The following is a 16,399-nucleotide window of genomic DNA, read 5'->3' as shown; positions in this document are numbered from 1 at the left end:
ACTGAACTGTACACTTAAAAATGGTTAAGATTGTAAATTTCACATTATATATACCTTATCACAATTTTTTTAAAAAAATGATGTGTTGATCTATCCCCAACCAGTGACCAAGAAAAACAGTCACAAAGCAAGCTACCAAGCATATATTTTTTTATGACCAGGCTAATGAACAGGCTTAGATAACAACACCAAAGGCAACATTTCACTGGAAGTACTTGGCTCCTTCTTTTCTCTTTAAGTGCCTTATGTACTCTCTGATGGTGAGAATTATTAAATTTACTACTTGTTTAGCTGTCAGAGTACTTAATGCCTTAGTCCTTCACCTCCCATTCTCCCTCTCTTCAAGATGTCCTCCCATGCTCTATCTAGAAAGCTGCTTCACAACATTTCCTCAGCTCCATCACTGACATTTGTCATTGTGACTGCCACACAAACATACCTATTTTTCCCAGGTATACTCCCATGCCCCTACCTCCCATCCTATATTATGGGCTCTCTACCCATACGCCTATTCCTTATGATTCAAGCAAATCTTGAATTCATTTATTCCCTTTACAAGCCAATTGCAAGCATTTTAATAATATTGTAATTGTTCATCTTGTCCCGTGTTTTTCACTCAGATTTATCTTTTACAAAACAGTCTTCCAAGGGCGCCACTTTCATCTTTTTTTAAGTTTAATTAATAATGGTAAAGAAGAAAACAAAATAATGGTAAAGAAGATGACAATAGCAACAACACAACGGCAGCAGGAGCTAACACTTGAGGGCTTAACTTAGGCCAGGTATTGTACTTAGCTTTACCCATATTAACTTATTTAACTTTCAAACAGACCTATGATGTATATAATTATTTTACACAAAATACAGATGACAAAAACAAAGGCAACACTGCAAAGATTATCAGTCAAGGGTTAATACCTCTAAAAGGTTTGTGAACATCCTTCAGGAGAGCATGAGCCCCCTCAAATGGCAACACATAAGGTGGTGGGGATGTGCAACTGTGCATTTTGCTGGGGAAAGGTTTCATAGCTTTTATTGGTATACTGAAAGATGCATGGCTCAAACATGATTATTAACTGTTGCTAAATGCTTAAACATTTTCAATTAAATTGAAGCAAAATTCCTGACTCCGATGTTAGCTGTCTTCCACCTCACGCCCAATCTACTTCCTTCCCTTGGGAAGCCATGATCATTTCACCAAGCTGATCCTCACACTGTTCCCTACTCAGAACGCGTTCCAAGATCTGAAGCCTACTGGATGCTTCCGAAACCTTCCTTGTCTCTTCCAGCCCCTACAAATATCACACAGCCTCCAAGCACACACTTGGACACACATTCCAACAGACAACCCCCTTCTTCAGTCCCGTTTTCTCACCCATTCATGCTCACAATACACACTCTAACGTGGCTCTGCCTCCCACATCCCGACACCCTCTACATTCGGAGACACACACGCAGTGTCACACTCGGTAAACAGTTTGTCACTTCTTGACGTTCATACCAAAAGTTCCCCACAAGAGCTCTATTTCACACACTGACCCAGGACCTCACATACAGCTTCGGACTCCGTCACCAGACTCACAAGCACAGTATCACACTCACTCACACAGGCTCACCGGCCCACAGTGCTGCCCAAAGTCTCACCGACAATGTCTCACGTACTGACAGTCGCTGTGTTCCACAAACGCTCTGACAAACACCCACCGCCGCTCCCTCTCGCGCCCCACCTCACCCGATGCTGGTACAGACAGACGTTCCCAAAGCCGCCAGTGCCCAGCCGCTCCCGCATCTCCCAGGGCCCGCCCGCGCCCGGCCGCAGCCCCGGGGGCCGCTCCATGGGGCGGGAGGGCTGGCGGCCTGAAGTTCAGCCACTCTTCCAGGCCGGTTCCGGGCCGCCGAGACTCGCGCGTCTTTCTTCTCGCGAGATGTGTGCGTCACTTCCGGTAACCGCCACAGGAAAAGCCCTTCCCTAGCTGCTCCCGGGAGCTCGCAGGAACCTGGCCAGAGAAAGGGTCGGGATGAAGGCAGCTAGCCTTCAGTCTGCCAAGTCTCCCGGGCATTCTCCTGGCTGAGAGAACCCACATAGGATTTCCCAGGCTTCCAAACTATAAGCTCTCCATTCAAGTCATTTTCTAAACTCCACATCTGGAGTCTCCACCCTGTCTGCTTTTCACCTTTTCTTCAGACCTCTACCATCTATCCTCCAACTCCACCGCTCGCTGAAGTGGCACTGGCAGAAGCCACCAGTGATTCAAATATTGCGGAATCTGAGAAACTATAAAGAATCCTGCGCTAACACGTCTACCGATGCATTACACTTTATAGTTTTTTTTTTTTAATGATTAATCATCTTCCATAAAATCAGGCTCAGATCTTTTGCTTGACTTCCTGTACACCTGTACCAGGATCTCGCCTGTAATCACAAAGGACTCAAGGATGTGACACTGTTGTGGAGTAAAGAATGTTCCTCCTGATTTGGGGAATTTTCCCCCGAAGTGCCTCATGGAGGTTGCAGTCCAGTGGTCTTCCATTAATGGGTTTGCCAGTGCGGCAGTTCCTCACTGAGGGAACTGTGTCTGATTCGTGATGCAGCGCTGCAGAGGCAAGCTTCAGGAATGCTATTGGTGCAACTAGAAGCATTTGCCATTGGCAGATAGCCTTAGCATGGAAGAACCAACCTCCCATTTTCACTTTAAGTTGGTCATATGCCTCAGCCTCATAGAACTTGGGGATCCAGTCAGTATATCCAGAACTGGGTATAAAAATTACTATGGCATTCAGTTCTCTGAAGAAATACATCAGTTACTGCTTCCATAAAGTAGTCATTTGAACACCCCTTGACATCATGTGCACTTGGGCCATTGTTTGCACAGTCCCACCTGTGATCTCAGTACTTAAATTCCAACCAACACTTTGTGACCCACAGATTAACATGCTGAGAAGCCTAAAGATGAATACAGCACGTGCATCACAGCAGTGTTGCTGGCTGCTTTGAAAGCATTGAATTGGCTTCTGGCAGAGAACATGCATCTATTGATTCAGAATCCCTGAATGGTACAACCAAAATGTTGAGCATGGCACGTACAAGCCATGTTATGGTGTTAGGCCTCAGTAATGTGTGGTAGCAGATGATGGATTCCTACATGTGTTTGGTTGCCATGGAGCTGGAGTATCAGACTTGGAGGTGATGGCAAATGGTACTTCCCAAACACATCTGCTAGAGTTGGGCAGACTGCACAGATGATTGTGGTACCAATTGCCCCTAACGTATAAAGCCCTTTGCCTGCTAGGTGTACTGCATAGCTAGCACCAGAGTATGTTTGATCTCCACAGTTGGAGCCATATTCTTGTAACGCTCACTTGGAAGAGCTAGGGAGGGATACTGATGAGTGCACTGACCCTGAAGTGGTCATAGTTGCAGGAACCAGGTTCTTTGCCATAGTTGACTCTTCACATCCCCATTCTCAGGGATGCTGCATAGCTTGTTTTTAAATCCTGGAATAGTCAACCTGAGGCTTCACAATCTTCAAGTTTGAGAGTCTGTTTTTTCACATATAAAATGGAAGCAATAATGCTTACCTCAGAGGTTCTGTAAGGATTAAGTGAAACTGTTTGGGCCATAAATGCCCAATATAAAGGAACAATTATTTTTCTCTTGGCTTCCAAGATACAGCATTCTGTGATCTTTCCCTCTCTTTTTCATGTACTTGTGGACCACTCTATTTCCAAGGACTCCTTAAATATTGATGCTTCTTAGATTTTCATCTGCAGTTTAGGACTATATTCATCCTATCTTATTTTCATCCATTCTCATAATTCAGCTATGGTCTATACCTTGATCCCCAAAGCGCTATTACCAACCCAGGTGTCCATGAGTTTAGAACTACCCAACAGCATACTACAACTCAACATATCCAGAGCAGAACTGAACTTTCTTTTAAAGTTTAAGATTTCTTTTAAAATCTGCCCCTTCTCTTTCCAATTAGACTGTAAAATCTGGGATAACAGGGACCATGTTGGGACATGGCCATACTCCTGGAGTCCAGAAAAATGCCTGGCACATAGGATTAAGTATTTGCTAAAGGGCTGTAAGAGCTCTTTTATATCAATCAGATGAGTGCTGTAAGAGAAAAATGGTGAAGGCTTTAGGTCCCTTCTTTACCCTAGATTGTTCAGGAAGAAGCCAGCTGTGAGATCCTAGAATAACAGCTAGGCCTAAAGCCCTGGACCCTATTACACACATACACACACACACACACACACACACACACACACACACTGTTTCATTTAATGGTATAAGTAACATGTACATAAGATACTTCCCAATCATGGAAAAGCATTTGGATTTTATTTGAGAGTTTAATGTTTCTGAAAATTTTGATTAACATAAGCTGTACTTGGAGCTGGATGACAGACATGCTAATTTTAACAGGATTTTCATACTACAAATATTTTCCAAAAAATAATTTCAAGCCTCTTGCTGCAGGCAGGTTCCATAGGAATGCACAAAAAAGAGGCAGAGTAACAGTCCCCATGGGAGACTGTAGTTTCTTAAAAAACAAGCTACTAATACTTCCTGTCAAGTTCATAAAGTGTCTTTCCCTTTACTTAGTCATCCAGAGTGAAGTCAAAGGGCTCAAAGTCTTTCCGGAAGCGGCGAGCCAGCATCTCTTCCTCTTCCTTGCTGAGCTGACATTGCCTCCAGTCAGACTTGTCAGGAATATTAAGGATGGCTTCACTGGCCAGTACCTCCCTGCGGGAAAAAAAGTAAAAATGGACAGTATCAGTCTGAAGCCCCCTCCTCTCTCTATTCTTCTCCAGCTATAGAGCTCTCCTCAGCATCACACAAAGAAGGTGTGCAAATTCCTCTGACTGTTCATATCATTTTCTCTTGCCCAGAGTACCATCTCTGCCATTCTATCAAAATCACATTCGTGTTAAGTGACTGGCTGAGGTCCTACCTCTTTCCTAAACCTTCACACCCAGTTATTTCTCTCTTGAACAAGCTGGAACAACATTACTGATACATAGAGAAGCAATACTGACACACTAAAGAGACGGTGGGCCCTAGTATTAGAAAGATCACAGGCTTGGGGCGCCTGGTGGCTCAGTCGGTTAAGTGTCCAACTCCTGGTTTTGGCTCAGGTCATGATCTCAGGGACATGACATGGGGCTGTGTGCTCAGGGCTCAGCGGGGAGTCTGCTTTTCTCTTCCTCTTCCTCTCCCCCTGCCTGCACCCTCTCTCTCCAAAATTAAAAGTCTTTAAAAAAAGAAAGGTCAGAGGCTCAATTCCATTCCTAGTTTAACTACTGCTGTCTCTGACTTCAATACTACTTCATTGCTGAGTCTTGATTTCCTCACCTATAAAATGCAATAAGGGTTTTGTGAGATATGGAGATAACACAATCCAAGCACCAAACTAGTGAATACATCTTGTCTTAAAGTCTGGTTTTGTCATCCCAATTAGATTATGAATTTGCTGAGGGCCTGGTACAGATCAGGCCTAGTATCATACACCACTAACTTTCTGCCTCTCCTAGAGGACTCAGGCCTACATAAGCACAACAGCACAGGAAAATGTCAACAAAATAATTTATCTTGGCTCCCAGGACTAAAAAATACCTACTGACACACACACTCACATACAGGCTACCTTCTAATTGTCACTGTTTTACATTTTTACTTATTTTTATACTCATTTTGATACATTAGAAGTAATTCTACTTTGGACACCTGGCTGGTTCATAGAGTAGAGCATGCGACTCTTAATCTTGGGGTTGTGAGTTTAAACCACACACTGAGTGTAGAGATAACATAAATAAAATCTTAAAAAAAAAAAAAAGAATTCTATTTTGTGCATCTTTATGGCTCATTTTCCACTTTGAGCTATAATAAGTAGAAGAATTAAAAACGAATCACATGAGTTTTCTAAAAGTCATAGGATCTGAGCTCAAGTTCTAGCTCCCCAGGCAAGCCTTGTAAGCCTACTTCTTCATTTATAAAATGAAGACAGAACCACCTTTCTTGTACAGTGGGGAAAAATATCTTTTCAAGTATTTTGTTAATTATAAAATGCTATGTAACTATTAGTATTTTGAAAAACAGTCAATGTTGAAAATATAACAGACTATCATGACCACAAAATCATTCAGAGAATCTGTCTTGTGGGCTTATGTGCCTGTGTGTATCTGCAATTATGTGCATACGTCATCAATGTCTGCATCTGCATCTGTTGCTAAGGCAACAACAAAAAATAATGTCAGATGTTTAAAGTCTCTAATCATATCTATTCTCACTTATCAATTATCTTTTTGAAAAAGTAAACAACCATATTTCCGGAACTTATCCAATAGTAGCAATCTCCTGGAAGTTTCCCAAGTAAGTCCAAGAAGGGTTCAAAGTTGACTCAAAGCTCAGTTCTAACCAGGGGAAAAAACAACTGCAAATCAGACACCAGCATTGGATAATCTGTTCCATACATCTTCTACTGCCCTCCCTCCATACTCTATTTCTTGCCAGCAACTTCCTATTTTCAGTCTGCCTAGTTAAAAACACTCCCTATACAGTTTTACAATCATGTTCTGTCTAATATGAGGAGCATAAATGAAGCCTCATCTAGGCCATAGGACACTATTCAATAATGAGATTAAAACCTCATTTTTTTTTTAAAGATTTTTATTTATTCATGAGAGAGAGAGAGAGGCAGAGACACAGGCAAAGGGAGAAGCAGGCTCCACACAGGGAGCCCGACGTGGGACTCGATCCCAGGCCTCCAAGACCAGACCCTGGGCTGAAGGTGGTACCAAACTGCTGAGCCACCCGGGCTGCCCAAAACTTCATGTTTTAGAGTTCAACATATCTGGACTGGAACCTACCATGTGTGCCCTGGACAAGCTATCTAACCCTCCTAGAGCCATGCTATACACACTTATAGGAGCCACTAGCCCGATCTAGTTATTTAAATTTTAATCCTAATTTAATTAAATTAGAAATTTAGTTCCTCAGTCACATTAACCACATGTCAAGTACTCAGGAGCCACATGTGGCTAGTGATTACTGTATAGGACAGTGTAGATTTATTTTTTATTTTTTTATTTATTTATTTGTTTGTTTGTTTATTTATTTATTTAATTTATGATAGTCACACAGAGAGAGATGAGAGAGAGGCAGAGACACAGGAGGAGGGAGAAGCAGGCTCCATGCACCGGGAGCCCGACGTGGGATTCGATCCCAGGTCTCCAGGATCGCGCCCTGGGCCAAAGGCAGGTGCTAAACCGCTGCGCCACCCAGGGATCCCCTAGGACAGTGTAGATTTATAGAGCATTTCCATCCTGGCAAGTTCTACTGGGCACAGCTCTGAAGCCTTACTTTCCACTAGGGTAAACTGAGATGACAATACAGATATCTTACATAATTGGGAAGATTAAATGAAGCATGCATGTAAAGCTTTTGGCACAGTGGCAGGCATAGAGCATATGCTCAATTAATGGTAGCACTTCACTCCTTTGGCCTAGAAGGCCCACACCCTAACATCTACCCTCTAAATCTCTCTCTCCAGCTCAATGTCAACCTTTCCTTGAAGCCTTTTACAACAAAGTAGAAATAAGCCATCCCTTTCCTGAATTTTTTTTTTAAGATTTTTATTTATTTATTCGTGAGAGACACAGAGAAAGAAGCAGAAACACAAGCAGAGGGAGAAGCAGGCTTCTACGGAGAACCTGATGCGGCATTTGATCCCAGGACCCCAGAATCATGACCTGAGCCAAAGGCAGACACTCAACCACTGAGCCACCAAGGTGCCCCCTTTGCTGAATTTCTAAAGTCCACTCTTCTCAAAACTTTTTTATGGTACTTTTCACATTCTGCATTACATACTATCACATATGCAAATATTCGACTTGCCCTAAAACCATAGGTTCCTTGGGGTAAAAACTGTTTCCTACTTGTCTTTTTATTCAATTGTCAATGGTCTATGCAGCTCATTAATCTGTTCATAGTAGGCCTAGTGAAAGTACACAAAATAAGAAAAATATACAAACCTTCCAAACTGCAAAGGAAAATTCTTCTTAATTCTATGGAAAAGTTTCTCTCCCGTGTCAAGTTCAACATAAAAATATGCTGCTCCTGGCTGTGCAATCTAAAATAAAGAGTTGTATGAGGATATATCATAATGCTTTAAAAATCTAAAACCTAATTCATCTCTTCTAGGCTTTTATTTGGCAAAGAATTCAGTCTAGAAGCACAAGAAAAAGGATGTGAGCAGTACAGATCCCAAGCCACTTAATAGAATACAGTTAAAAAACCAAACTAACATATTTGGCAAAGAATTCAGTCTAGAAGCACAAGAAAAAGGATGTGAGCAGTACAGATCCCAAGCCACTTAATAGAATACAGTTAAAAAACCAAACTAACATATTTGGCAAAGAATTCAGTCTAGAAGCACAAGAAAAAGGATGTGAGCAGTACAGATCCCAAGCCACTTAATGGAATACAGTTAAAAAACCAAACTACCAGATAGCACAAAGATCCTCCCAGTTGCACCCATCCTTCAAAGTTCCTGCCTTGGGAAATTTCTCATTTTTTTGCTCTTCCCAGGAATGCACTGAGGCATTGCTGTAGTATCATCCCAATCTCCAGTCTAATCAGTACTCCATGCTCTGGGTCCAAAAGGTCCACCTGCCTATTTAACATTTTTGGGATGCTTTGCTAGTACCTCAGGCTCAATATGTCAGAAACCATTTTTACTTCTCCCTGAACATCCTTCTCCTCCTATTTCACCTGCTTGATGTCAGAGTGCTCTGGGATTTCCAACAGCTCAATCTGTTGCTGCTCTGCCTGGGTAACGAAGGCATCTTTAATGTCATCTGTAGTGCAGCAGCTGAGTGGCACAGGAATGACCTGAGGGGTGGGGGGAGAGGTGGGCAGATAGGAGAAAGTCTTTGTACAGGTCCTTAGGAGGTCATGCCTCCTGCACGGTCCCTGAGAAGCAGCAAATTCATCACAGGGGTGGAGAAATACCCCTCAGCAAAGATTCTCCTCAGGCCAGCCAGGTTTGTTAGCCTGTCTGTAAGGACTTAAACTTATGAGATCGCTTGCCACATGTGAGAGCCAATGCCTAATGCAGGAAAGGCGAGAGAGAGATGTCTGTGTCATCAAGCCTTTGCCAGCTCCTATGTAATATATGTGGCAGAGTCAGGCCCATTTGAAAATTTAACAAATGTGCCAGAAAGAAAACCACCACAACTACAAACCAATTATCCATAAACAATCTCCAAATTTCTGAGCAGATAGCTCCATCAAGGCTCTGGGACAATTTCTCATCTCTAAGACTTCACTCATGCTGGTGAAATAATACCCACTCTTCACATAAATACCCACTCTCTTCCACCTCCATCTATCAAGGCCCAAATCCTTCTTGAAACCCTCAAGTACCCAATTCCTTACTATCTGTGCTAGCCCATTCATACCGACCATGTACTTCCCTGTGCAATCTCTGGATTTATCACCAGGGACTCTTAAACCTTTTGAGTAAACATTATTCAAACATTAATGGGAAAATTGGTATTGAGTACTTTAAATATTTAAAATTCAAATATTTAATTTTAGATTGGAATTATATGTTTAAATATTATTGATATTATTTAAATACTTATCAATATCTAGGTCCCCACAGGGTCCTTCCAAGTTCCTGGGTAAAGACCACCTACCTGTAGCTGGAGGTGATGACTCTTATAATTTCTCTCAAATAGAACACACCGTTTTCCTCGACTCTTAAAGAACCGCCTCAGTGTCACCTTGTACTTCTCCACCTCTTCTACCACCTCTGTTGAAAGCTCCACCACTGACTGGTAGTGCCCAATGGGTAGGATGAGGACATGGTCATCAGATAAGCCTCCTTTGGCCAGGGCAAGGTAGCACTAGAGAAGAAGCACACAGAATCCAGACATCAATGCCACATGTATAATTCTTGAGGGAGAAAAGTCTATACAAAGAGTGAGCATGAAGGTGTGAAAAAGTGCTCGAGAGGCTATCAACAGAAATTCTCGGACCTTAAAAAACCTGGTTTTAGAGGTTATAATAAGAACCCGATGAAGAATAAAATTAGATGCAACAAATTTCTATTAAATGAACTGGGAGCAAATGAATGGCACGCCATAAGGCTCTTGGCTTCAGACACGCCAAAGCTGAAGAAGACAGGAAAAACAAATAGTTGGTTTTTCCCTCCCAGGCTCCAAACTTGGAAACAATTTTTCAGTTACTATTTCCTTCAGCCACAGTAAGATCCCACTCGATTTCAAAATGACCACTTTCCCTATGATAACATTGAATCCCACACCCCACCCCTGAATACACACTCTGGACTCACAAAAAAGGCAAATATGTCATAATTAGCATTCAGCATCCCTGCAGCCTTAAGCTGCTCCCTAACCTATACAAAATGAAAGCAAACATATCACTTAATGGGATCAAAGAAGAAGGAGAAACCTCAAACTCAGACATACCCAAAGAAGTAGAAAACTATGGCTCTCAATGGTCGAGGTCAGCAGCTAAAAGGAACTAAAAATATTTCTGTCAAAACCAACACATGCAAGATGTCTACACTCAGACACTCTTTGAAGGGAAAACACTATGAGTAGAGAAACGGACAGTGAATATCAACGCAGGCAAATGAAGATACTACAGCTTTGGAAAAAACAATCCAACATTTCCTTTTAGTGTTGTGAGTTCAAAGTCAAGACTGAAGGAAGGAGTCATTTATCATCAACACTAAAACCATCCAACAGAACGACAGAAGAGGTATCTAAAACAATCTAAAGCATGATCAGCCTTGATTTACTTGACATAAAGGACAGAGCACATCTACCAACTTAATCTTCCAGATGACTGAAGTTCATCAAAACCTCATAAACACTAAAACATTTTCTTAATTTTTACAATAACTATTTTTTTAAAGATTTTATTTATTTATTCATGAGAGAGACAGAGAGAAAGAGAGAGGCAAAGACATAGGCAGAGGGAGAAGCAGGCTCCATGCAGGGAGGCTAATGTGGGACTCAATCCCGGGTCTCCAGGATCATGCCCTGGGCCGAAGGCAGGCGCTAAACCACTGAGCCACCCAGGGATCCCCTACAATAACTATTTTTGATTGTATGTTTTTAAAATGTTACTCTTGAAGCCTCAGTCTTTTAACCTTTTCTTTATGTCAAAGGGTCACTGCCATAAATATCAGTTTTTATATTATAAAGTTCAGTGAGGCTATTGAAAGTTTCTAGTGCACACTAAAGAGCACCCCTCAACCCCAATGCAGTACCTCCCCTCAACCCCAAAGCAGTACCCAATGCAGTACCTGTTCCCAATTCTTGGGAACAGTTTCACACTTGCCCAATATCCTCCTTCCCTTTCAATTTCTCATCTTCTAGGGTTTTATATTTGAATTACCTCTAAAAATGTAGAAATAAAAGACCCAAATGAATGTTTCTTCCGTAAGTAAAATGTATGAATTTTGCAACAATTATTTTGGATTCTTAGCAGCCTTTCTCTCCTTTTACCAGTTTGTGGCCATGGGCCATTAGCATAGTTCCTTGTATATCCCTTGAGGAAGGCAGTGCCAAGACAGAGAAAGCCAAGACAAAAAAGTAGTGAAAGCAGATGAAAAGGAATGGTTGCAGGGATGGGATTCTAAACCCTCTACCAGGGCAGCCCTGGTGGCACAGCAGTTTAGCGCTGCCTGTAGCCCGGGGTTTGATCCTGGGGACCCTGGATCGAGTCCCATGTCAGGCTCCCTGCATGGAGCCTGCTTCTCCCTCTGCCTGTGCCTCTGCCTCTCTCTCTCTCTCTCTCTGTCTCTATGAATAAATAAATAAAATCTTTTAAAAAATAAAAATAAAAATAAACCCTCTACCAGATACCCAGAGGTCCCAGGGGTTTCTAAGAGGTTTCTACCAGACAACGGATGATGTAGGTAAGTGTAGACTTGAATACTAGGTAGGCCCCTATGCTAAAATTTTCATGTGGCCTCCTACTTGGGGTGTTGGGCTGGGCTACAGACCAGACCTAAGATATTTTTTGCCCCTGTAGCTTCAGGTCTAGAAGAGAAGGAAATAGGTTTCCTTTATCATCCTCTAGTCTCATACCCTGGGCTAGATAACCCCAGGCAATTAAAAGGTGAACGGCAAGTAGAGGTTATTTCTCCCTGAGGCCTCGAGCAGCCCTGAGCTAAGTCACCTATTCCAAACCTGTCTTCCCCTGTGTGCCATTTTGAACTACTGAAGCTTCCCCAACAGAAGGCAATCCAAAGCCTGCCTATCATACATGCTGTGTGGGAGAAAAGAATGGCATAAACTAATCTAAAGAGGAAAACAAGGTCCAAGAGAGATAATCTAAGAAGGACATTCTTATAAAACCAAAAACTTTTCAAGTTTGCTCTTCTTCCTACTGAAGAGTTCATCCATAGACTCCATGGCCCAATTAGGTCACAGGCCTTGACCCCATTACTACTCCCCCAATAATCAAGACATAAAAATTTAAATGTAGAAATCTGGGACTCTTCAGTCTGAAACTGTAATGGCAGAAAGGGATGTGACTTAAAAAAGGTACAATGATGAAACTCAGGCTCTGGTTGGTCTATGGAAGGCCACAATAAAGAGCTCTATGATTGTGAGGATAAGTTGAGGAAATGCTCACCCTCAGAAACCAAAATTAGAATAAATCAATGAAAAAGAGATGAAAGTATCTATTTGCAGAAGCACTATACACTGAGAAACTGGTCTTTAAATATTTCCATCAAGAGCCATGGGAAACAGCCAATTCACAGGTGACTACAGGGCAACTGTATCCCTGAAAATTAAGCTTTCTTCATTTCCAAGTGAATGAAAAGGATAATGATCTATAGATCCCAGGAAAATGAGAGTCAAAGATCAGTGTTATTCAATACCTAAACAAGTCCTGCCCAAGGAAAAGCAGCCAGAGAACTCTGAAATGGGTCTTTACTGTGAGACACATATAATTCATCAGTTTTCCACAGCCTGAATAAAATCATCCTCAGGATCATCCAGTTCTTTGATTCAGCGCTTACCAAGCAACCTTTCAATTATTATCCGGAGTTCCCAGTTACCCACACTAAGAATGTAGATATGGATATTCTTGTCTTGGGATGCTATATCCTCTATTACTAGGCAAAATTGAGAATTTATCACTTTAGTCTTTCATATAATTATTTAATATGAATTAGTCCTCAACATTATAGATAAAAATTAATAAACTCAGGTTTCTGAATCTGAAGACAGAAAAAAAGAATATCAACAGTTTTCACCCAATGTGAGTATATAGGCAACAGAGGACTCCCTTTTTAGTACAAAGAAAATCCTTTTTTAAATAGTGAGTAATTAATGAAAGCAACTCATCACCTCTAATTTGTATGAACTAAAGAAGGTCAAGAAGAATATGAAGGCATCACCCTAGGAGATACACCTATTTGTTAGAGAGGGAGGAAAGGAAGGGGCACTCTTGTGAAACTGGCACAATGAAACCTTAGGAGAATTACAATAATCAAAAACACAGACAATAACAAATGTTGGAAATATAGGAAAACACTCCTACATTGCTAGTGGGGATATAAGATGGTACAGCCATTTTGGAAAATAGTTTGGCAGTTTCTTAAAATATTAAGCATAAATTTTCCAGCAATTCCATTGGTAGGTATCTATCCAAAAGAAATGAAAACATGTATCTACACAAAGACATGCGTGCCCATGTTCACATAGCTGCATTATTCCTAATAACCATAAAGTGGGAACAACTCCAAAGCTCATCAACTGATAAATATGTAGAATATATAAAAAGGAATGAGGTGTTGATGCATGCTACAACGTGAATGAGCCTCTAAAATATTATGCTGAGGGCAGCCTGGGTGGCTTGGCGGTTTAGTGCCACCTTCGGCCTAGGATGTGATCCTGGAGTCTCAGGATCGAGTCCCGCGTCGGGCTCCCTGCATGATCGAGTCCCGCGTCGGGAGCCTGCTTCTCCCTCTGCCTGTGTCTCTGCCTCTCTCTCTCTGTGTCTCTCATGAATAAATAAATATTTAAAAAAAAATATTATGCTGAATACAAAGAGCCAAACACAAAGACCACATGTTTTATGACTCCATTTGTATGAAATGTGCAGAAAAAGCAAACCTATGGGGACTGAAAGTGGACTAGTAGTCTCTTGGGGCTCAGGATGGGGACAGGGATTCACAGTAAATGGGCATGAGTGAAGGACACGTTCTAAAACTCTGCTATGTGATGGCTGCACAACTTGGTAACCTTACTGAAAACTGACAAATTGTACACTTAAAGTGGATAAATTTTATGAAATGTAAATTATAACTTTATTAAGTTAATGAAAAACAAATAAATAAGGGTGTCATTCTCTGTAAAAGGTCCACAGAAGTAACTCACATGTGTGCCGATGTTGACCACCAAATGCTTTTCCACTTCAGGGCTCGCAAGGCAAAACCAACAGGGTCCTGGAGGCTGAGCTTCATATGGAAGAAAGCAGATGTTACTGTGGTCCAAGCACTCCAGCATATAATCACCCTACAGAACTCAGTCTTATCTGATCTTCATACCTTGCAAAGATTGGTATACAGCACTGCCACAAAGGGCTGGCTCTGTTGTGCTTCTACCATAGCCCCCCACCCGCATGACTACTATCAGTGAAACTGACCTCTGAATTTGCAACCAATTCACAGGTGGATAACCACAAGCGGATGACCACATACTGATTAAAGTAGCATCTAAATGGCAATAAGCTACAATGAAAGAACACTGAGCTAGATGTCAGGAGTCCCAATTCTCGCCCCAACTATGCCACTAGCCAGCCATATGTCTCTGGATAATAAGTTTATCCCACCAAGGTCAGCTTCTTCAACTTTGAAACAAGGGGAGGAAAAAGTAGATATCAATAAAATAACTTTAAATTTGTTTTTACCAGTTTGATTACTCTATTACTTCATGAACCTTACTGGTTTTGGAGGGTCTTTAACCTCATATGTTTTATAGACACGGGCTTTCTTCATAGTTCTTTCAGGAATAGCCTCAGATATCCTCAAAATCAAGCAATCTCAGTAGTATTTTATTTTTGGTTTTAATGACCATTGTACTGTTTTCCTTTTCCAGAAGAGGCTCCCTTAGCAATGTCATGTCCCACACAACATCTGAAATAAGTTATTACTCACATAGGAGACCTCAGGAACCGAGGTACTTACGAGGTTTGCGAGGCTGCTTTGGATGAGGAGAAGACTTGTTATCTCTGCCTGTAGATGAACGCTTCCTTCCCTGCTTTTCATTTAAATCAAAGAAAAATTGACAGGCTGATTCTTCCTGGAATGGCCAAAGGCAGAAGAGTAAATGTTATTAAACTAATCTTTAGACAAGAAGCCAACCATTCACATACAAGGGAACATTCCTGCCATGTCATTATCTATCTTTCCTCCCAGTCCTTTCTGCCTATTCTAGATAAGCAAAATATCTTTCTAATCCTGATGCCTGCACTCAGTCATACTTCTCAATACTTACCTAAAATACTACCAAATCTATCTTTTTATAAAAGTGAGTTAAAATTCAGGTTATAGAGTAATTCTTGCCTTTTCCTTTCTCTCTCAATAGGGTCTTAGTGTAGTCCTACAATTTCCCAGGTCACATAAGTCTAACTTAATTAAAAATATGAGGAGATTGTTCAACAAGAAAAAAGTCTGAGAAAGCAAACCATGCATACCAGTAAGGGAACTTGACACTCATTTTAATGAGGGAAAAATTAGTTTCAGAGAAGTTTGCTATTAAGAAATTTCTTCACAGTGAGTCCTATTTACTTGCTAGCACTTATTATAAGATCACAAATTACATTGCTACAAAGCAGTTGGAACCTTGCCTGGAAAGTTAAAAACAGGGGTACCTGGGGGCTCAGTTGGTTAAGTGTTTGACTCTTGATTTAGACTCAGGTCCTGGGACTGAGTCCCACATCAGGCTCTGAGCTCAGCAGGAAATCTGCTTGAGATTCTCTCTCTCCCTCTCCCTCTCCCTCTGTCCCTTCCCCACTCATTCTCTTTTTCTCTCTCCCGCTTTCCCTCTCTAAAATAAATAAATCTTTTTTTTTTTTTTAAAGATTTTATTTATTTATTCAAGAGAGACACACAGAGAGAGAGGGCAGAGACATAGGCAGGGGGAGAAGCAGGCTCCATGTAGGAAGCCCAATTGGAGACCCGATCCTGGGACTCCGGGATCATGCCCTAAGCCAAAGGCAGACGCTCAATCACTGAGCCACCCAGGCATCCCAATAAATAAATCTTAAAAGAAAAAAAAAGTTAAAAATACTCAACTTTAGATAAAGACTTTTAACATGTATAACTCCAACACATAA

At 41.4% G+C, this 16,399-nt stretch overlaps 2 protein-coding genes and 1 non-coding gene across 9 annotated transcripts in view; all 3 read right to left on the bottom strand.

The window, feature by feature from the left end:
- CHUK (component of inhibitor of nuclear factor kappa B kinase complex) overlaps nt 1-1,899 on the bottom strand; it is a 37,945-nt gene extending 36,046 nt beyond the window's left edge. For 4 of the 5 annotated variants that reach the window (XR_005985945.1, XM_041742881.1, XM_041742883.1 and 1 more), the window contains exon 1: nt 1,733-1,899. Coding sequence is in view for 3 of the 5 variants with exons in the window: in XM_041742881.1 (XP_041598815.1) it covers nt 1,733-1,837 (105 nt within the window). In the remaining 2 variants the exon portion in view is untranslated. Of the gene's footprint in view, nt 1-1,727 lie in introns of all 5 variants that reach the window. The other variant, XM_041742884.1, reaches the window with a different exon arrangement.
- Nucleotides 1,900-4,326: 2,427 nt separating this feature from the next.
- Nucleotides 4,327-16,399, bottom strand: part of CWF19L1 (CWF19 like cell cycle control factor 1) — a 30,248-nt gene continuing 18,175 nt past the window's right edge. For 2 of the 3 annotated variants that reach the window (XM_041745960.1, XM_041745962.1), the window contains exons 9-14: nt 15,249-15,363; nt 14,440-14,519; nt 9,709-9,918; nt 8,780-8,899; nt 8,041-8,138; nt 4,327-4,753 (exon numbers count right to left, since the gene is read on the bottom strand). In XM_041745960.1, coding sequence (XP_041601894.1) covers nt 4,609-4,753; nt 8,041-8,138; nt 8,780-8,899; nt 9,709-9,918; nt 14,440-14,519; nt 15,249-15,363 — 768 coding nt within the window. In that variant the 3' untranslated portion in view covers nt 4,327-4,608. The remainder of the gene's footprint in view (nt 4,754-8,040; nt 8,139-8,779; nt 8,900-9,708; nt 9,919-14,439; nt 14,520-15,248; nt 15,364-16,399) is intronic. The other variant, XM_041745961.1, reaches the window with a different exon arrangement.
- LOC121486017 lies at nt 9,099-9,246 on the bottom strand. The gene has a single exon (XR_005986500.1). It is a non-coding gene; the product is annotated as a small nucleolar RNA SNORA12 (small nucleolar RNA).

The sequence above is a fragment of the Vulpes lagopus genome, chromosome 2, assembly GCF_018345385.1.
Source record: "Vulpes lagopus strain Blue_001 chromosome 2, ASM1834538v1, whole genome shotgun sequence".
Classification (NCBI taxonomy): domain Eukaryota; kingdom Metazoa; phylum Chordata; class Mammalia; order Carnivora; family Canidae; genus Vulpes; species Vulpes lagopus.
The sequence above is the reverse complement of the archived record's forward strand: the minus strand, read 5'-3'. Positions and strand labels throughout refer to the sequence as shown.